Raw genomic sequence first — 23,288 nt, forward strand, 5'->3', positions numbered from 1 at the left:
AATTTAGTCAAAAGTCTACTTAGGTATGAAATGACCTTAAAGTGGAAGTCATTTACAAGGCATCTGATGCTTAATAAGTACCAAATTAAAAAAAAAAAAAGTTTTTTTCTTGATCTTTTAGAGCAAGAGTGTGAGGTATTATGTGTAAAAGAAACTACCTCCCCCCCACCAAATAATAAGACAGAAGGCACACAAATTAAAACTCTTCTGGTGATGGGGCAGAATTTAAAATAAATTAGTGTATTTTCTAGGGAAAAAAACCCCAGAAATTTACTTTCAGTAACTAAAAGGGAGGTGTCCCAGAAATTATAAATTGGCATCGAAAGGTGGACTTTCCCTACATATTTAATAAAAAGTGTGATAAAATAGTGGCAGATATATTCATACTGGCAGATACATTTTTCTGAAACGTATCTATACTAAATGACAAAATTTAATGGATAGTTACAAAAAATAATCACTTTCCTGTGCACATGTTCACTGAGTTATACATGATTTGGCTAAGAGGTAAAAATCTGCATCTTATATTTTTCAAAATAGTTAATATTTTTCAACTAGTATTAACATAAGAATGGAATGCAAAAGAATATGATTGTACAACTGTATCATGCAATATTCTGACTTATTATTATTATGCCATAGCCAATGATATAAGGGGAGTGCATTTTTTCCTTTGTCTTTTGTGTTCACATGGCATCTTTTAGGATCAAAAGTATAAATGAATACAGATTGTGTGTAGGTTTCAAAGATTTCAATATGCCTAATAAAGCATGCTGGAAGTATCCCTGTTCCTAAAGTACAGAGAAATTGCTTGATGGCCCAAACTACAACAGTCTTGGCTGTTGCTACTTCTAGTCTTTTGATGCTACTATTCTTTATTTAGGTGACCTGTCAGTATTAAAGTCACAGGGTTCTATGTTTCCAAAGGTGATTATCCCACAATTTCTGCAGGTTCAGTGACCAACTTAGATCCATCCCATGCTGTCTTGAACTGTTCAGGAACAGGAAATTCTTTCTGGAAAAGGAATAACAAGAATATTGGTTAAATAAATGAAGGTGTCTTAAGCATATAAACAGTTTGGCATGTGCTTAATATATATGGTGGGTAAAGAGTTTATATCAGAGGCAAATCCGAGGTCCTCTGCACCACTCCCCAGAAGCCATTTTAATAACTACACAGAAACAAAACCTGTTTTTTCCAAGTCATGTCATTAGTTATCTATTGTCACCTACCCTTTGGCCTAGGATGAAAATGTATTAAGGAAAAATCAGTTTTCCACCTACCTGGACATTCCTTTTGTTCCCTTCCACCCCAATCTGAAGTAAAGACATCAGTACATACCAAACCTCCCCCCCCATAAAGCCAACCAATCAGACAAAAAAACCCCCTCCAAATCAAAAAACAACCCAACCCAGAAGAGAAAGGAAGAATGGGAGCAAAGAAGTTTTGTTGTTTTTTGATTCAGGGACACATCTTGGACACTTAATCTAGGGGTCTAAATTAAGGGAAAAGACTATCTGTTTTTTTAGTTCCAGAGACAAAAAACAGATAGATGCTCTTCTAGAACTCTGGCCTTCCTTACTTGCCATTCAGGAATCATCTAAAACATAGGTGACCTCAAACACGTTTCTAAAATGGATATTTTGGTAAATGACAAAGCTATATTTAGCTAAAGGCAAGTCAGATTTTTAATCCAGCAAATACAAAAATCGGCAAGTACTTGCTGAATAGCAGCAGCATCTTCAGTAGAGCCAACAGAAAATCTAGCAACTCGAAGTCACATCTTTAATATTCTTAAGACTGATTGGACCTGATGATTTATGAAGTTCTATTTAACTCTTAACCAATGATCCTCAGCAAACTTTATGTTCTTTTTGTTGAAGTCAGCACAATAAATGAGGTTTGATTTTTGCTATCATACTTCTTTGTTAATGTCTGAATTATCAATGTCTTCTAGGTAAGACTTTTTTAGGCAAGGACTTTTTTTTTTTTACTCATGATCCCCTTTCACATGAGAAATTTTGGGATATATAGATATATAAAATAGGCATACAAATCAAACATTTATTCACAATAAATCATAATTTCACAACCCTCCACATTCAGTTATGAGACTCCATAAGAGGTGATTTCATTTTTCCTTTGGAAGGAGTCATTGTAATTTGAAACTACTGTCATTACTGTACATGAGAGATGTACCTAATTTAAAGTATATGTGGCTGAGATGAGGGGGGGAGATAGAAAACAAGATATGAAATCTCATGAGAAGTCTTAACCAAGAGAAAATGTACAAAATACAAACTGACTTGATATGCAAGTCAATGTGAATTTTTCCACTTGCTTTTGTTTTTGAAACCTGTAAGCCCTAAGTGTGTGTGGGAAGGACAAAAAGAGGAAGTGAGGGTTTCTAAGGGGAGTGTGAGATTCAGTATTGTTCTCTGCCACCCATAGGAACAATACCAGCCACGCTTTTGTCTTTACTGGGGAATTTTCTCATATTTGAAGGAAGTTGATTGTGGGGGAGTAGTGACTAGACCAAGTAAATCAGCCTGTGTACTGGCTCCTCATCAGCTGAAAAAATTGACTAGTAGATCTGGATTAACTGGAAAATATTTTTTTTCCCCAGAGAATGGCATGCCAAAAATCTCAACTAATTTGTCTTTTCCCATATAATAATCATAACTATTCATTTTTATATAATGGGTTTAAGGATAGTATTTGTAAAACATTTGCAAATCTCAAAATTGTATATTATTATTGAGGCAATTTAGGTTCACATTTTGGGCTTACTGCAGCCTATTACTATCACTTGTGTGAAATAAATAGAATAACTGATATTAAATTGGAGCTCTGTGGTCAGAGATGGAGCTGAGTTGGTCATAAAGTACAAATCAGTTGGATAGCTTGAATGTCTCACTGATACTCACATAATGTTAAAAAAAACCTAGGGGGAGGTCTCTAACATGTTGGGTAGACCGCACATGGAGAATTAATGAAAACACACATTAGTGTCATACATGAAGGAATATGGATGAGTTGTGGTCAGACTACTGGAGTTAGTGCATACATCAGAGAGATCCTTCTATTGGAAGTACTGGAATGTAAGCTCAGAGCTGAATAAATGTTGAAACAAAAGTATGAATGTTAATTGTAAAGACCAAAGAAATATCTTAGCAATCTATATACTTACGTAATCACCATCCTGTGGAATAAGTATGTTCATTTCAGATGACTTGGCACTCACAATCTCACAGTCTAAAGCTTCTTCACTGAGGTATATGTGGCAGCCTTCTGTCTTATTAATTGAAATTGTTGGCACTCTCCCCATAACCTGCAGTTAAAACAAAACAAATCTATAACATTATGTTAACATATATGATATATGTGAATAAATTCCAGAGTGAAATTCAATAGGCTTTAAGCAAACCATGAATATTTGGACAAGGACAAAAGGATATAGATCAATGGTAGGTTCCCAGGGTCAAAGATGGAACTGCCATTTTGAGAAAAAGGGATTATAAGAAGGGAATTTTTGAAATTGAAGATCCTCTAACTGAAAAAGGAAATGGAGGTCTTCATATTATGGCAGCCATTATGTCCTTACCACTTATCTCTTAGTAGGACTGCAATGTTTATAACCAAATAAATAGATAATGTATTTTCATGAATTTAAAGGTTTTTCCCTTATTATCTTTGCTAAATTTTAATGGACACAGATGTTAAATACTGTTATATTACATATTATCAATAGTAAAAAAAATCATTGAATGTGATAGCTGACTGATTATTAATAATTTTCTGAACCTATCAAAAAATAAAGAGAAGCAAGATGGTTCTCCTTAACAAAGTCTATGTTAGATGAAGACACTTACTCCATCTGTTTTATGAGCTTAATGGCACAATTAAATGAGATGGAATAAATCTAGGTTTCAAAGATAATAAAACTCTATAAGTGTTGTGCTCTATTTTCAGAAAACTGGATTAAGGAAGAAGGGGTAAGTCATTCACAGAACAACTTCCAATGTATACAACAGGAGAATAGATGCTGTGTAATGTTTGCAAATATTCAAATGCTGACAAAAAATTCTGCTTAGTTTTAAGTTTCTTTCAAACAGCCAGGCTTTATAAATCTCTGGGATGTTCTATAGAAGAGTCAAATATTTTCTATCCTACCATATTACAGCTTCATAATTTTTCTTTTTGAAATGGCAATTAAAATGATAAGAATTTCTTTTTCATCCTAAAAACAATGTTGAGTTGCCAAAATCATGTATATGGCATTAATGATATCTAGAGTTTTCTTGGGGAAACAATCCCTGCACATCTTAGGGCAAAAAAAAAAAAAAAATAGAGGTAGTTTGAGGTCATAGAAATGGCAGCACTTTCCATGATAAGTAAAAAGGGAAATTCAGAATTGGAGAGCACTAACATTTCAGTAATTTTTGTTGTAATTTCTACAATTTAACAGCAGCAAAGAACATTAACATGCACAACACTGGCCAAGTTTTTGCAAATGCCAGGAAAATGGATGAAAAGAGTGAACACCAAGCAAATCACTTATGGGGACCACTGTCTGTTTAAACAGCATTTTAGTTTTAATTTTACAATGGTGGTCTAACATACCAAGCTTATAATTGTGACACCCTCTCCTCAATGGGTTCTCCTTTATGAATCTGGGCAGACTATAGAAAAATACTGTTTTAGTTACAAAGAAGAAATCATTTTTTTCTTTCACCCCTCTTTTATATGTTGAAGTATCCAGGCTTATGATTACATCTCTTTGGTATTATTAATTTGTGTTTAGAAAGCAGTGACTGACTTTTTGACTGAGTCTTTAAGCAACTAAACAAGCATAGGGATTTCAGCAAATAGAGACATGTTTTTTTAAAAAGTTTTTTCCTCATTCTTGATATATATATATATATATATATATATATATATATATATATACACAGTAGGAATGTATATTTTTTCCATGCAGAAATTTAAAGAAAGCATTCATGAATTCATCATTACTGATGGACTAAACTTATATTAGCACAGTCCTATCCTCCTAGAGAGATAGCACATAACACTATAATTCTCTTACTGTTTCATTGATTTTTTGATCCTTTTTTGTAAAGACTTTGAGGGAGCTTAAAATAGATGTATTGTTTCTCTCACTATGAGGCATACTTTTTCTGTAATTGTTTCCAAGGTTTTCTAAAATAACAAGAATCTGGGAGTGATGGAGCACACTTGCAATCTTTATTATGAGGGAGGCTGAGGTTGTGAATTTCTTGAGAGCAGAACTCTGAACTGCAATAGGAGTAAAGGAAGACTGGGTGTCCACTTTAAGTCTGGCACAAAGATGGAAGTTGCCAGGAGGCCACTAGAATGCCTAAGAAGGAATGACCCAGCCTGTTGGAAACAGAGGAGGTCAAAGTAGATCAATCAACAGTTTGATCAGGCACTTCATTGGTCACTGCACTTTCAGCAATGATGTCACAGATATCCCTACCACCTGATAGCTGGGCATGAACTGCAGCTGCTTGTTACTTTATTTTAGAGGTTCTTGAAAATGTATAAACTAATTACTAATATATCACTTGTCTAAGTGATCACTTGCATACCATATAAACCAGAAGAAGCTATTCTAATGTTCAAATCTATTCTTATGAACTCCATTCAGGACAAAGAGTCTTGTTAAGAAATCTCAGTATCCAGATCATGGACCAGTAGAGATCCATCACTTACTAAATAGGGGAAAGACTGAGTAATCTCCCAGTCTAAAAAATAATGATGGGAATGATGGATATTCCACTGAGACATTAATATCGAGGAATTAGATTCCTTGGTTATCAGAAACACAAGAACAGGAAGACCAAGAAGAGAGCTTAAAAAAAGCCCATAGAACAGGTGCAGAAGACAGCTGGTGCCAGATAATGGGTCATATGGAAATGATCTGGCTCAAGAATTCACTTAAGAGGAAACAGTTAAAGAAGCTTGCCCAATTTGCCTTAGCCAGAAAGAGACTTTAATCTATATGAGCAAAGGGGCTAACTCTGAAGTTTATCTCCTTTCTGACACTCTAGTTGTGGGGGTCTCATTAGGATCTGGAGAAGCTAGGTGGCACAATGGACACAGTGCTGGGCCTACAGTCAGGAAGATAAGTTTAAATCTAGTTGTAGACACTAGTTCTGGGACCCTAGGTAAGTCACATAATCCTGTTTGCTTCAGTTTTCTTATCTATAAAACGAATTGGAGGAAATGGCAGACCACTTCAGTATCGTTGCCAATTTTTCAAATGGGGTTACAATGAATTAGACACAAGTGAAAATGATTGAACTCATTAAGGTCAACCTAGGCCATCTATGGTCGACTGGGAGTACAGAAGTTACAGTTTTTAAAAATCATATTACCATAAAAGTGCCAAGATTATCCACATGCTGTTCCTAGGGTAAAGGGAGAGTAAGTTGTACATATAGCAAGATAACATCTGCTCTTGGAATGCATCTTAACATGTGATGCCATGTGCTAAAAATTTATTCATAACTTTTGTATTGGATCTTGATTATACTACTTGAATTTGAATGTTGCTGTACCATGTACCTGCATATGACCTTTGCAGTTGATACAATAGATAATGGCTCATATGCATATTAAAGAATATTTTATATTATAGGCATACAATTAACCTTATGTATCAAGTATGATTTACAGAGACTGCACTTTTTTTTAGAATTGGAAATGAAGAAGTAATTCAATATCAGATGATAGCAAGTCTATATTTTCTAGGGTTCTGTGTAGCTGACCCAAGGCTATCTGATCAGGACTCCTTTTCTCAGCAGTCTGGTGCCTAGGAATAGGGAACATTTTATCATGGGGTAAGGGATGAAAATCTTGGGAAGGGGAAGAAGGTAAAAAAACTCAAGAGAACTTTGTAAGGAGAGAGAGAAAAGATAAAGTGTCTGGAGATTCCAGAATTGTCACAGGAAGAAAGTCTAACTCTAGTGGGCCACAGATTGACTTCTGGCTTCAGGCAGACTGCTGGCTACAAAGATGTGAAGCGGTGGAAGAGTGCTTGAAATTAACAGTCAACAATTACAAGTAATAGTGCTTATGGCAATAAAGTGCTTTAACTGTTTTCTCCATTTTTAAGGCAGAAAATGGAAATTACTCACGGCTATGCTGGGGAAGAGAGGAGTATTCATTTGGGAAATGGATGTCCTAATTAAAATCAACTATTCCCTCCCCTCTCCCTTCCTTCCTCCAACTCCCTCCTTTTCTTCCTCCCTTCCTCCCTCCTTCCCTTTCCTTCCCTCCCTCCCCCCTCCTTCCCTCCCTCCCTCCTCCTTCCCTCCCTTCCCCTCCTTCCCTCCCTCCCCTTCCTTCCTCCTCCCTTCCCTTCCTCCCTTCCTTCCCTCCTTCCTTCCTTCCTTCCTTCCTTCCTTCCTTCCTTCCTTCCTTCCTTCCTTCCTTCCTTCCTTCCTTCCTTCCTTCCTTCCTTCCTTCTTCTCTCTCTCCCTCCCTCCCTTCTTTCCTTCCTTTCCTTATGGTTTGCCTAGATTTCTATTTGCATCATAATAACTGAGTATCTCTGCAGCTAAGAAGTAGGAACTGCCCTGATTCTAAATCCAGGACACTTTCTTACTGCTATTCACTATGTTTCCTCTTAAGAAGTTACCATGATATTATACAAGGAGAGAATGCACACATTTCTGTTTTGTGCTGAAACTTACCTGAATTTGAATGTCCTTGGAATTGATTACTTCTACAATGCCCACAACATTATCAAACACAAGACCAAACTTCTTGCAATTGTCTAGGAAAAGAAAAAAACAAACTCCACAAAATATATGGAATTGCTTTTGTATGAAATGAATTATTACAGTAACTCTAAAACCATAGATATACCCTACCGATTGTAATGGAATTTATTTTTCCTTTAATTTGTAGTGTTGATTTGTTACATTTGAAAATGTATGCCACTTGCTTCAGTTCAGTGTCTGAAATCACAAGGTCATTGCTATTTTCTTGATATTCCTAAAAGAAAAAGACATAAACATTACATATATTAATATATATTTTATATTATTATATTTATTATAATAATATTATTATTATATAATTATTATATTTATTATTATATAATAATATTATATTATTATATTTATACACACACATATATAGGCAAGTTCCATTGATTGTTGACATATACAAAAACTTTTGCATTTTTATATTTCTTTTGTAGCTTTCTTTCAGAACCTCTTTAATAGGGGACCAAGACACAGTTTTTACATTTTCACACTGTTGGTAGGGAATGTTGTTAACTGTTGGTGAGTTATCTAGAGTTACCTTCTGCCGAGTATGTACTTCACTTCTATGCAGAAGAATTGAGAGTAGCCCCCAGGCTGGTTTGAGTTTGATGAGCATATATATGCATAGATCATGAGCTAGTAGTTTTCTTTTTTTACCTTCTTGCTGATGAGCGAGATTGGGCAAAGAAACTAATGAGTAAGCAGTAAATTCTGTGAAACTTGCCCAATTAGATGGAAGTATTAATATTAAACATAGCCTCTAAAGATTAAATCACTTGGAAATTTGGTTTAAGGAAAATCTCTAGGGAAGTTCATGGCCTTAGTGGAACCATCAACTTTCATCTATATTCAGAATGTCATATTTCTGCTACTTTTATTTCTGTTGTCAATTTTTTTAACCAACAGAAATATATTTTCACTCCCTCTCAATTTCTACACCAATAGGCCAAATAAGTGTAATAAAACAAAACAAATTTCCTTATTTTCCATGCAAAAGAAATATATGGCATCCTAAAACCATGACCGAGATCTCTTAGGACGTGGATAGCATGTTTTATCATTAGCCTTCTGAAACCATGGATGGTCACTATATTCAATAGGATTCTTACAGGTAAAACATAGTTTTTGTTTTTATACATTTTATTAATGGATAAGTCATTCTCTAGGTTGTGCTAATTTCATTCTTTATCAGTTTATAAAAGTCATCAAAATTGTTCATTTTTATAATATCGATATTGTAGTATAGATTCTGAAATTTCTATATGGAGAAATCCCTTAAAGTTGTGGATGCTATAGAGGGATGTGGTCACATTAAATCTATGTCAACAAAACATATAATAAACATACTACATTAGAACAAAATGTGTTGGATATAATCAGTGAAAATAATTTGGTACTGTCTTCTTGGTCTCAATTTGTGTCGGTTGTATAATTATTTATACAATTATACTTACTACTCTCCATTTCTTTCCTTCCAGCTCTAACACGGGAGGATGATTCTGTTGCAAAGGGGATTGGGGAGAGATGGAACTTGGAGTATGGTTTTTAGTAGGGGAATGAATTTGTCCTCCTTGAGCCCTCAGCTTGGGATTCTTATGTGTCTTCTGATCATCAGACACATGCCGGAGTCCTAGAAAAAACAAACTCATCAACAGGCATCCTAATACCTTGTGTGAAGAGAAGCTATTATCTTCTACTTCAAAAAACTGTAATAAGCCATGATTTGTGCAGAATGACATAATTTTATAATGCTCCCCTAAACATATCTTAAGATCTGGCCCTGGATTTGAGTAGCATCTAGTTGATGTTCCATTCATATCTAGCTTTTTGTGACCCCATTTCAGGTTTTATTTGGCAAGGCTTAAGGGTATGGGAATGGTTTGGCTTTCCTTCTCCTGATCATTTTATAGATGAAGAATTGAAGCAAACAGCGTTAAATGACATGGTCACATAGCTCGTGTCTGAGACCAGATTTGAACTGAGGAAGATGAGTCTTCCTGATTCCAAGCCCAGTGCTCTATCCACTGTTCTACCTAGCTAACTGTAGCATTTTGAGATCTAGATAATAACCTAGCTGTTAATATTACCAATTGAAGCACCTTTGCTTTGAATATCTAAAGCTGATGGGTAGAATTTCATGTTTTCTAGGCACATAACAATGAAATAAAAAATAATGACTTGGCTAATGCTTTTATTTATATAAAGGTAAAACATTTCCTATCTTACTAATTAGAGTATACCATTAAAACTCTACTAGAATAATAAATTTAACTTTATTGCACAGATGAGTAATCTGAGGTCTAGAGTGGTAAAAGATTTTTTAAAGAAGGGCCAGGACTAGAACTTTTGTTGACTAGTATATTTTTTCCCTTCACACACTATTATCTGTGTAAATCAAAAATATATCGTCATATATTTTTTAGCCTTTAGCAAGTATTACTGAAAATTAAATAATATCCATTAATTTCTTTCATTTATTATTTGATTCAGCAACATTTGCCTTTTTTTGTTCTTCACTTAGAATACTCCATCTTCCCTCTCTGTATCTCTGCACAATTTGTTCCTCATGACTGGAATTCATTTCCTTCATTAACCATGCCTTACCTGAACATCATGAGATGGATTCATATTATAATTCTTCAACTATTGTGCAACTTCCATGACAGTAGTCATGGTCACTACTACATTAATAAATCTCTAATTATAATGTTTATCTGATGTTTGGATTGCAGAGACAGAAATCAAAGCATTGGAGAGTTACATACTATGTTAATAATTGGCAGATTTTGAACTTGGGGCCCCTGAAGTCTGATGGTGACTCTATTGATTTATTTTACCTGTAGGAGGGTAATATATTTTTTTATCCAATAATATTTGTGTGTGTGTGTGTATGCATATATATATATCTGTATATACAATATGAGAATAGAATGATTCACTTATGCTAACCCAGGGATCAGAATAAACAGTGATGAACTATTAGGAAGATATATAACCAGTGTTACTAAACAGGAAGGAAAAGCTTATTGTTCTTGTTCTCTAACCTTTAGTAATTGCCTCCCCCTGATTAAGCTGAGCAAACAAAGCAGAGCGTGATGGTGAGGACTCTTCTCTTCTATCTTCATTATCAAAGATTGGAGGTGGTCCTGGAGGTGGAGGAGGGGGTGGGGGTACACCCTGCCCACTGGAAAGGACAGGCAGTACTGATGAAGGGGATGCTACTGGACCCTGTGGAAAAGGGAAAAAAAAAGAGGATTTAAAGACACTTTTTCCTTTAATGTTTGTAATTATTTTAGGCAGCTAGACTATTACAAGGATAGGATTCTTAAGAACTGGTGCTTCTAGAAATGGTACTTCATTAAGGGATTCTCAGGAATGTAAGTCTCTGCAGAAATGTGTGTGTGTGTGTGTGTGTGTGTGTGTGTGTGTGTGTGTGTGTGTTTAGAAAAGCTAGAACTGACAGTGGACTGAGTTGGGAAGATGTCAAGGGACCTGGCTATCAGCTTTAATTGAATGGCCCTAGCCACAGATCCATAGTATAGAGAAGACATGCTGCTAATAATTAAGAGAACAGCAAGACCACAAAGATTAGCATGGGTTCATGGAATCAGATTTGAAGGAAACTGGGCTTTGTTTAGTGTAGAATCGCAATTTTATATATATATATATATATATATATATATATATATATATATATATATATACTAAAAGTGTGATATTTTTCAGGATATTGTTTGTTATTATATTTATATTTGAGTGAGAATTGTTGAGGAAAATATGTTATTATTCTTAGATACTTTTGAATCTTTTTGTAAGACTGAAGAAACAGATATTCCTTTGCTAGATCAATTTTTTCCACATACAGATGTATGATAACCTATTTCTAAGAAAGTACTATATATTGTTCTGGGTTAACTGAAGAGTGTATACCAATGTTGATTTTTTTTTTTTAGTGGAATGGTTTAAAGAGTTTTTTTTATTTGAAGCATAAAGTGCTCATCTAACAGTTTCAGTATTGTGCTCATAGATACTTTCAACCCTGGAGTATGTTACTTTTACTCAAAAAGTAATACTTAAATTCTTGCTTTCTTTCCTAATGCAACACAATTTTTCAACACTAAATTCCCAGGTATTAAAATAGGTTGGTTTAGTGAATTATGAGACAGAGCAATAGGTCCATATTTTTCTATGTGTTTTGTTTCTAAGTAAATATGACAAATAGCATTTTAGATGTTAATGATTAGTGATGAAGATTTGAAAAAAGATGGAAAATCTTTGTATAAAAATAATTCAATAGGTAATGTAGCATCAAAATTTCTGTGAGGAGATAAGAAACCTGACAATTTCATATCTGCTTCAAAAAGTCATTATAAGGGACAAGATCCAACAGAATGAGACTTAAAAAAATCTTACCAGAGTAAGAGGCCAAATAATGTTCAGTGAAATAGTATACTTGTCATTTAGAGACTAAAAACTTAATTTAATTGAAAAGAGGCTGCTAGAAGGGCTAGAAAACTTTTGTTTAAATTTCAGTTTAAATGTTTGATATAAAATACTTTGCAATAAAAACACCATCTTTGCAAACTCTAAATACTATTAAACAACTCTATTGAATTATTATTAAATTATAATTTACTCAATAGCATGAAGAGCCAAAATTGATATATTAGAATGTGTAGTACTTAGTTTCACTAAGGAAAACTTCTCCACACAGTCAAACCCTACTGACCCACAGATTAGACCATAAATAACTATATTTTCTGTGGCTAAATAAAGTCAGAATATTTTGGATTAAATCTTGTATAGAACCAGAGATTTGAATTCAGAAGAAGCCTTAAAGGTCATCGATTCCAATTCTTAGCCAACATGTGAAGGTATTCAGTCCAAAACACTTTTGAATAGCTCAAGCAAGGACCAGATGCTTGAAAAGTTAAAGAAAAAACTCAAAATGGGATCTGTTTTCTTCTGGGTTTTACATTCTCCCTTTTATGATACCTGGAAGGAGTGTGAGAATTTTATTTGAAGTATAAAGTGCTCATCTTTTGAACAAAGTTTCAATGCTGTGCTCACAGATGGTGTCAACTCTGACTGAAAGGTTTGTTACTTTTATTCAAGTACATTATAACTCATCGAATAAGTAAAGGAACAGAAATTTTGCTGCTGGAAACACTGCTACTTTATACTCTTATTTTGTGGAAAGGGGAGATGATATGAGTTTCTGAAGCCACAGTGGTTCTATCACTCAGAATTCAGAACTGCTCCCAAAGAGCCATTAAAGAACATTGAAACCGACAAGCTGCATATTCAGATTCTTGTAACTATGATACATTGGGGTGGCTGATCCAGGAATACTAAACAAAGAATTCACTACACCCAAGAAATACATGTTGAAAACCGAAGCCAACAAAAATAAGGGAGCCCAGAGGAAAGGCTGAAACTGTGTCTTTAACTTACCTTTGTATGCCCTCAAATACGGCAGTATCACCACCATGGAAAACACAATACAGTGTCCTTGTTTCCCAGGTTACTTTTGCAATCAATGTTCAGGGACTCTAATGCATAAAATACACTTGAAACTGAACTGATTAAACATCCTCTTAACTGGATCATGTTAGGTACACCCTGGAATACACTAGGTTTTCTCTTTTGTTCTCTACCCTTCTCTCATATTAGATGTTTAAAGATGACATCACCAGACACTGAAGTGTTCTACATTATTGTTGAGGTAGGAGGTTATTTAATGTCATCCTCATTAACTGGAATCATGGCAGCAGCCTAAGGATCTCCTCTGTGGTCTGAGTTGTTCTGATTTTGCCCCCCTGAAGCCTGCCTTGTCAGGGTATCTGGCATCAAGGGCTGCCTGACTCCACAACATATCAAATGAAGCAATTCACCATTCATTAGAAAATGATGTCAAAGATACCATGTACAGAGCTTGCATTTAGAGATAAGAGATGACTGACTTATTGTAACCAGCCATTAGAAAGATCCAAAGATACTGATTTGTGCCACTCCTGAGCCTGAGACTTTAGTTGTTTACATGGAGGACCTTAGTGTGCCAGAGGCAGCAAAATGTCTCTTCTAAGGGGACTTGAGTCTATCTCTCCAACGCCAAACCTTGGGTTAGCAAAAGTACCAGGGGTTCTGTGCTTCTGGGACTAAGATACTGGGATGTGTGAAATGTCTTCTAGATATGGCTCATCTTTGAATACCTGGGGCTTAGGCTATCTTCTGGGAGGGATTAGAACACCAGTTATTTACTGATCCAGATGTCCAAAGAGAACTTACTCCTATATCTTGAAGTCCCCTATGATTGGGTGAAGGATCCAGGAAAGCTGACATTATTGCCCCATATCCACTCTTTATGTTGTCATTACAAGATCCTGGATAGTGGGGGACCTCAATCCTCTATACCATGATATATAAATTCCTAGCTCCCTTTCTTCCTATTCTTCTTTTTAAATTTAAGCATTGATTTTATTCATGAAAGAGAAGAAAAGGAAACAGTCAAGTAGCATAGCTTTGAAAATAACAATGAATTTATTATAAACTTTCTTTTGAAAAGGCAAGCTATATAGCATTCTATAGCACTTTAAGACTTACAAATTGCTTTACATGTATGCCTTTTCCTTTCGTCCTCACAGCAACTCTCTGGGGCAAATCTACTATTATTCTCATTTTACAGATAAAGGAATTAAGGTGTTGGGAAAGTGACTCATTCAGATTCATATAGCTAGTAAGTGTCTGAAGCAAGATGGGAATTTAGTTCTTACTGCTTCCTAGTCTAGTACTCTATCTACTGTGTTCACTTAGGCATCCAACAATATAAATTAAATTAGTATACCTTCATTTGTTTAACTATTCTGGACAGCTCCTCGGTTTCCAGTTTTTAGCTATTATAAATATTTTTGTATATATAGATCCTTTTCTTCTTTTATTTCTTTGGGAATATTGGCCTAATTATAGTATTTATCTGGGTCACTTTTCCCTACTCTTACATTTCAGGATCTACAACTCTGATGGCAAAAATCCTTCCTCATCTTACTTTTCCCTGTCCTCTCATCTCTACCCACCTCTTCCCTACTCCTGACCTTTAAAATCTTTATCTTCCATATTCTCCTGTGTCATTCCTTTCCATGATGTCTTCTTGACACCTGCTATGGTTTTAATTACATTTTTTTTTTTTTTTGCAATCTGATCATTTTCTCCCCCTACCTCCTTCTCCTTATTGCTGAAAAAAGAAAAGTAAAATTACACAAATAAACACATATAGAAGTAAAATACATTAAGTCTTGTAAACAGAATCCCTAAATTCAACATTTACCATCCAACTTTTCTTTTTATATAAGACAATGAATTAGTCTCAAACAATACAATGAAGTAAAAACTAAGATCCTGTGGATATATGTACAAATATAAAAATGATGCAAGATAGAATGTTATAGTAGGGTTCAAAATGCTCAAGTATTTGGGAGGGAATAAGGGGAGAATACTTTTAATTGAGGATGAAGATTGAAGGAAAAGATCATAAAAAGGTTACATAGAAATGCTACCTAAGCTGGTCTCTGAAAGAAGAGAATAATTTTTAAAAGCAGAGATATAAAAAAGATTATTTTTCCAAGAATGGGACTTGAGCAAATATATAGAGGAAGGAATTAATCCAGGAATGAGAATTAATCTATTAAATCCTCATCTATGCCTGTTGAAATCCCTCTCTCCCTTCAACTTTCCATTTAGATGTCATTTTCTTCATGAAGATAAGTGTTTTTCAATTATTTGAAGGACTATCTTTCAGAGAAGGGATTAGATTTGTTCTGTTTGATCCCAGATGGCAGAACCAGGGGTAATGGGGAAGTTTCAAAGAAGCCAACTTAGGCTCATTACCAGGAAAAACATTTCTATCAGAAAAAGTGGAATAGACTGTCTAGAGATAGTGGTCCCCCTTTCTTGGTGATCAAGCAGAAACTAGATTATAATTTGTTATATTTTATAGTAGGGATTCCATTCATGGTTGGGCTGTTGACATTTCTTCCAATTTTCCAATTCTGTGGCTTAAATGCTCACCCTATTCCTTGCTTCCTGAGAAGCCTCAGGCAAATTATTTCTCCTCAGTTATTTCATTTCAGTTTCCTCACTGGCAAAATGATTATGTTGGACCAGACATCCACTAAGGTCTCTCCCAGTTCTAAACCTGTGATTCTCTGAAGGGCTCTACATGGCTCTCAACAGAGATATTTTGGGCAAGCTCTCAATGAAGGATAATATTCAATAAAATACCTCTTTTTGTGAAAATTAATTTGTAGATAATAAGGCCCATCAAAAAAGTGTGTCTGTGGTGACAATGTTTTTTTTTTTTTTTTTTTTTTTTTTTTTGTGTGTGTGTGTGTGTCTTCTTAACATATCATAAATCTCAAAACTGGAATAAATTTTGAGAGGGTATCTCAGAAAATTCCCTGATGTTTTGATCTTCATTTAATAGGTTAGATCATTAAGAGGCACAAAAAGTCACCCAACTAATAAGCAGTGAGGTAAAGAAGGATAAACTAAGTATCATGTTCACCAGTGCAATGGTATTTCCATCTGGTCACATTACTACTTCCCAATGAGGAGTCTATGTGAAGAGCCAGAAAAACAGGGGTAGACTATCATTACAAAAACCCCAAAGGGGAAATGACTAGCTTCAGCTTACTTACTCAAAACCATTGAGTAAACAATAACTCTCACTCAAAAGTTTGCCTTTACTACTTTCTTTGGAATCACATATTAAGAATCACTCAATTATTCACTTCTAGTCTATAGTCAACAGAAAGTTTTGAAATGTCGAAAACATGTTAATTGTGGGCTCTAGCTTTTTGAATAGGAAAACTAACAGCTTCGTGATTTTAATTAAGTTCTATAGTCCAAAATTCATTGCAAAAACAAAACAAACAAACAACCTCAAACCAAAGTCTTAAAACTTAAAACTTGTAAACCACTCATAAGATTAATTCTGAACAGATGTTAAATGTAAAGTTATTTAACAAAGACTATTTAATAATTATAGGACTTGCAGAGATTGCAAATACTCTTTCTCTCTAAGTTGATTTCAGCTGTTTTCTTGGAGAACAGCTGCTTTCCTCATCCTGACACATGAGGTGTGATTACAAAGTAATGGGACTGGCTTTTGTGCGGCATGTGGAAGCCATCATATCATACACACAAGCATTTGTTGTCATCAAATGTGTTACTTGTCAGTGTTCCGATCAAATCAAGCATTTATAATTTTTGGGGGGGAGAGTATAAGAGGAGGGCAATGAATTTGGAGAAATTCCTGTCTTTGAAACATTTCTAACTGCTGAGACAAAGTTAAGAATTTAGAGGATATCATAATTCAGGACAAAACCTTGCTTGTGCCCTAGTTACTTGGACAACTTAGGAAAAATTTTGCTTTGTGTCTAATACATCTGTATAAATTGTTTTTATTCTCCATCCTGTCACATCACTGAAGGCTTATGGCACTAGATGACTCAGATTTGCTGAATCTTGACAGGTGATACAAAATAGAAAATTCTATTACTTGATTAGATAATTATGCCAAAGAAATCTGTTGCATAGGAAGATGTTTTTTTTTGGGGGGGGCAATGGTCTAAATTATTTATATTAGTTGTTTTTAAACATCTAGATATTTCTCAAAACTTCAATTTCATAGACTTCCAGAAATTTAACTCTGAAACAGTATATCAATATAGGTAACAGTTTCTAAATTAATAATCCTCTCCAAGTTTCCACTCATATAATCTTAAAATGAATGATGTGATCAATAATCTTTAAGAATAGGAAATTCAGTTGCATTTGGTTGACATTTGGTATTTTGTCTGAAAGTGGGGGCCTTAAAGTCCCCTACCCAATTTCAGGATTCAATGATTTTGGTTCTACCTCTGTGAAGCAAGAATTTGCTAATATATTCTTAAATTTTTGTTATTAAATCTTTAGTAGTTGGATAGTCAGCCTCTACAGCTATCTTTTCTATAAATTTATCTGGAATAGACATTACAGTTGGAAAGTGAGATAGGTCTACAATTGAATAGGAGATGTTGAGCATTACTTTTAAGGATACCAGGTTTCTCTCTAAAACGAAGGCCAATCTCCCTATAATGCAATCTATATACTTAGAAGTTATGAAATACTATAGTCTCTAAAGAATTAAAATTACGGGTTCAAAAAAGGACAGTGGAGAAGCCTATATTGGGCAGGAGTGGAATTGATTTCTATAATCAATCAAGAATTGCAAGGAGGGAGGGAAAAAAGATGATATAAGAGAGACATATGATTGAGAAAAAATGATGGTATAGATATGTAATACAAGCAAGGGATAACCAATAAGCAGGCTTTTTTTTATTCTATTGATATTCATGCATTTTGCTAGATTTGAAGGATAGCCCCCAGGATATTGGAGTATATAGGAAAAGACATGAATAAAAGTTGAAGATGATGGAAATGAATGAGTGCATTTTCATATGGAGTATACATAAGAGATCACAGATATATAAAAGTATTGAAGTATTTTGGTTGGTAAGAACATGGTTGATTGACTGACTTGTTACCAGAAAGTAGTAAGGGCATTTAAGATAAATCAGAGCAGAATCAAAGCTTATTAAGCATCATGTTAACAATTTCTGGCTTGAGTATCCACTTAACATTTTAGAGTCTCCTTAATCCCTGTTTGCCTTAGTTTCTCAACTGTAAATTGGAGAAAGGAAATGGCAAACCATTTCAGTATCTTTGCCAAGATGCCCCTGGACTAGAATACCTGAACAACACACACACACGCAAATCCAGAGTCTAGAAGGACTCTAGATATAAAATATATAACATGATTATTAATAATATAATCTGCCTAGTTTTTAATCCCTTGAAGAAGGGGAGGTGGATCAGGGTATGAGGTCCAGTGCTTATGTCTATCACTTTATTCATCATTTTTAGATGTCCCACTAATAGCCAATTGAGATTTTAGAGAAAGTTTCCTTTTGTATGTGCAATATTCTAATGAAATAATCTGTAAGTGGGTATATTTCTTACACTAAAATAAAGATGAATGATTTCAATCTGGAAGGGATCTCAGTAGTCACAGGATCTTGAATTTGGAGTTGGGAGGGGCTCCTGGGTCATCTAATTTAATCTCCTTTTTATAGGAAATTGAAGTTAAGAGAGGGAAAATGACCTGATACATACATACAAATACACATGTAACTATATATGTATATGTGTACATATACAGTAGGCACAAAGAGGTATACATTTATATATGAATATATGTGAATATGTACATAGATTTTATTTATATAAGCATACACATGCATATATCAGTATTTATTTGCATGTATATATGCATCACATTAAGGAATGCATGTATACATATACTATACATACAACATGAAACATACAATATGTTTGTGTAATATGTATGCATTTTGGTTATATATCTATGTACCCACGTGAAATACTGAAATATTAGACTATAAATCCCCATTAAGGAATAGGCTATATCTTATTTAAACTTACATATTTCCTCTAGCATACAGCAAAGTACTCAAAATGGCTCAGTGAACAGAGGAAATCTGAGTTCAAAGCTAGTCTCAAATAATGACTTTGAGCAAGTCATTTATCTTCTGTTTATCTTAATTTACCAGAGAAGGAAATGGAAAACCATTCCAATATTTTTGCTGAGAAAACCTCATGTAATGGAATCATCCACAACTGAATGACTGAATTGAATAATTCCTATTTTATGAATTTTATGAAATGAATAATTCCTATTTTATATACATATAAACATGCACAAACACCTATACCAGGATTTAAATTCAGATCTTCTGACTCTTAATCTAGTGCTCTTTCCATTGCACCAAGCCAATGCCATTATTGTACAGATGAAGAAAATGAGGTTCATATAGGTTATTAACTTGCCTAAGTTTACAAAAGAAGGAAGAAGGAAAGCCAAGGATTTGAACCCAACATCTTGGTCTCTAAAGTTCAGAACTATTTCTACTGTATCACAGACGCTCCCATTGAAGAATCACATTTCTTTTTATTGGTTAATTGTTCACTTGCTTCAGTCGTGTCTAACTCTTAGCGATCCCATTTAGGATTTTCTTGGCAAAGATACCGCAGCAGTTTGCCAAACCATGTTAGAAGTAGGAAACTGAGGCAAACAAGGTTAAGTGACTTGCCCAGGGTCACACAGCTAGTAAGTGTCTAAGGATGGATTTGAACTAATAAAGATGAGTCTTCCTGACTCCAGACTTGGCACTCTAGCTCCTGTGCCACCTAGCTGCTCTTTTAGTTAACTGCTTCTTTCTAAAACTTGTAATCTCTCAGTTACAACCTTTATCTCAAAGGAAGAGATGAAATATAATCAAAAGAGATACTGAGGTCTGTAAAGACACTGGTTTGACAGTTAGAATATGCACAAACATTTATATTCAAATTCATATATTACAGTAAACTAAGCAAACATAAATCATGATGACTGCTTATATGTTACCCTGGAAGAGCCTGGCTTCTGAAGAACTGTTGCATGTCATCCAAGAATTGGCTAAGGAGACCTAGAGAATATGGTTTCAAGTCAAATTGCTTAGTTTACAAAGCATTGTTGGGATCCCTTTCAAAGAAAGATGCTAAATATATGTATTAATAATATATAGAAATGCTCTATTAATTATGTTTTAAAACAATAGCAGTAATTCAGACCTTTCAGTTTTACACTCTAATAATATAACGAACTAAATATCTGCATAAAGGACCAAATAGACTACTATTAATTTTTTGTTTTACTGTTTGCTTAACTATCTATAGCATAGTGCATTTCTGATCAAGCTAAATATGTTAGAAACAAATTAAATATTAAATCCAAGTAAATATATTAAAGCCAACAAAGTAATTTTTTGATTTGATACTGGCAATTCAAAATTTAATTTTTCAAAATTCAATTCAATTGAATATTTATTCAGTGCCAACTTTATTATAAGGACTTTGCTAAATGATGAGGAAGATAAACAAATTTAGATAAGATATAGACTGTAATGGGGTGTGTTGTCTAATGCTTCATGAATTCATATATATATATACATATAAATATTCTAATAATAGATCTATAGATCTATCTATATGAATAGATCACTGATAAGGGAACTCCTTCCATTGGTGCCAAGAGCAGTCTATATATGCCTTTTCCTTAGACAATTTTTAGTCCTGTTCTCCCATAAATCATTCAAAGAATTTCCACCTAACATTTTGGAGTCTCTTAACCCCTCTGTGCCTTAGTCCCTCATCTGTAAAATGGGGATACACTAGAGATGGAAATGGCCAACCACTCCAGTATCTTTGCCAAATGATGGAACAACACACACACATATACCCAGTACATGCATATATTTTTGCATGTCCTGCTGCCAAATAATCTCTTTTCAGCATATCTAAACACCTCCCTTTGCTATATTTCATCTCTTCAATGATATAAAGGTTGTCTTTGAAAGATTACAAGTTTTAGAATAAAGCAAGTCTAAAAAGACTAGATATGTAATAGTACTCACACTTACATAATACAATAATATATTAATATTATACACAACTAAACACTATGTACAATCGGATTGTATTGTATATGTCATATTACATAATTATATACACATGTATATCTGTGTGTATGGGTATATATGTGTGTGTCACTCATGCCAGTTCAGCTTTTGAGTTTTTCTCTGTTATCCCTTTTTCTTGCCATACAAGCAGCTCAACTTGTTTTCCCTCATATATTCTCTTTACTTTTTGAGAATGTTTTCATTGTGAACAGGCTGTTCCTTTTTTGAACCCACTTGGATGCATCTTCCCAATGTCCTTTGGTTCAGTCAAAATTTTGATTACTTGAAGACAGTAATTTGTAGGATTCAGAGCTATTGTTGGATAACAATAGAAGAACAACAGTGTTGAAGAGATTGGTCTTTTTTTTTTTTTTTTTTTAGCAATTTAGTATTGTTGAAATCACTGTACTATTTTTCCAAATGCAATCCAGCTTGTTCTCTTCCTACTCTTTGATACTGGGCCCAACTCATAGTCCATTTATGTTATGCCCCAGACAAATGTACCAATCTGCTAAGTTAAGGGAATATCTGTTTAGCTAATTTGATCATAATTTTCTTCAAAGTCTAGTTAAGAAAAATGGAATGAGGAAACTACCATTCTACTCTAATTCTTCATATGTATAAGTGATGATGGATTGCTGAAGTCTACATACATTCATTACAAACTCTGACAAGTCCTATGATTCTGGTAAAGTTTCAAAAAGAAGTATATGAACAGAGAATATCTACTTTCTGACAGCCAGCTTGACAACATTCATTATTAAGAGGCTACCAATGAATGCTTCTTATTGGCTGAAGCATCTCAGAAACCTATCAACTGAAGCTAGGATGGGTTGTTAGGCTGTTTCGCTGGAGAGAGCATCCATATCAGTGAACTCACTTGAAGAACTGAAATCCACAGTTTCTAGGCCATACCAAGGATGGACTGCTTTCTAAATTTTATAACTTCAGATTCAAATTAGATTTGAGATTGATTAGCTTATGAAAAGGAAACACTACCAATGTCAAGCATAGGTCAGCCTTTGAAGTCTCATTTAATTACATTTCATTCATTAAAGAAAAATGAAAATGAAAGTATCATACTTGATAGTAGAGATTTGGAAAAGATAGGTTTCTACCAAGTATGTACTACTTTCCATTTTGCTTCAAGTTTATTTAAATAAGATAGGCTAACTTTTTATAGGATTATGTATATTTAATTAAATGAATTGAATAATTTCTCAATTGGTATTTTATTTTATTTTGATCCATTTCCTTATAACACCTAATATTATCAAATTATTAATGAATATTGTTAATCACAATCCCCATTATTTTAAAGCATTTTGAAAAAATAAAAGATTGGCTCAGTTTTTCTAAAATACCATTAACAGCTAAATTTTCTCAAAGAAAAGATTCACCAATATCTATTGATAACAATTTTGGGTCACGTCTACAACCAAAAAAGTACATTTCACAGATTTAAGTCTTCAAAAATGGCACAATTCCCAATTCATTGTAAAAGGAAAAAAAATCTTCTTTTCTTTCCTCTTTTCCCTTCCCTTCCATAACTTATGAATGAGAACAAAGCACAGGATATCTAGGCATCCCTTGACATTAAAAGACTGACAATATCAAAACAACAAGATTAAAATTAGAAATTTCAGACAGGGATCCTTTGGGGAAAATCGTTTATGACAGAGATATATCTCTTTTTCTTCTCTCTAGCTATTTATAATCAGATTTATAAGATTAACACAAACTAAGAACTCAATATATACGTTTTTAAAAATACATGTGTATACAAATATTTGTGCATTTATAAAACACAATCCAAGAGATTCAAAATAATGATCTTTAAAAACAGATGTAAGGCACAGAGCTTTTGTTAAG

The 23,288-nt window shown here is 34.1% G+C and overlaps 1 protein-coding gene across 2 annotated transcripts in view; it reads right to left on the minus strand.

Annotated features, from left to right (window-relative positions):
- Positions 1 to 694: 694 nt before the first annotated feature.
- CAP2 (cyclase associated actin cytoskeleton regulatory protein 2) overlaps positions 695 to 23,288 on the minus strand; it is a 148,606-nt gene continuing 126,012 nt past the window's right edge. For both annotated transcript variants that reach the window (XM_031946810.1, XM_031946809.1), the window contains exons 8-13: positions 10,845 to 11,028; positions 9,255 to 9,430; positions 7,903 to 8,026; positions 7,723 to 7,805; positions 3,192 to 3,332; positions 695 to 1,015 (exon numbers count right to left, since the gene is read on the minus strand). In XM_031946810.1, the coding sequence (XP_031802670.1) occupies positions 932 to 1,015; positions 3,192 to 3,332; positions 7,723 to 7,805; positions 7,903 to 8,026; positions 9,255 to 9,430; positions 10,845 to 11,028 (792 nt within the window). In that variant the 3' untranslated portion in view covers positions 695 to 931. The remainder of the gene's footprint in view (positions 1,016 to 3,191; positions 3,333 to 7,722; positions 7,806 to 7,902; positions 8,027 to 9,254; positions 9,431 to 10,844; positions 11,029 to 23,288) is intronic.

The sequence above is a fragment of the Sarcophilus harrisii genome, chromosome 1 (genome assembly GCF_902635505.1).
Source record: "Sarcophilus harrisii chromosome 1, mSarHar1.11, whole genome shotgun sequence".
Taxonomy (NCBI): Eukaryota; Metazoa; Chordata; class Mammalia; order Dasyuromorphia; family Dasyuridae; genus Sarcophilus; species Sarcophilus harrisii.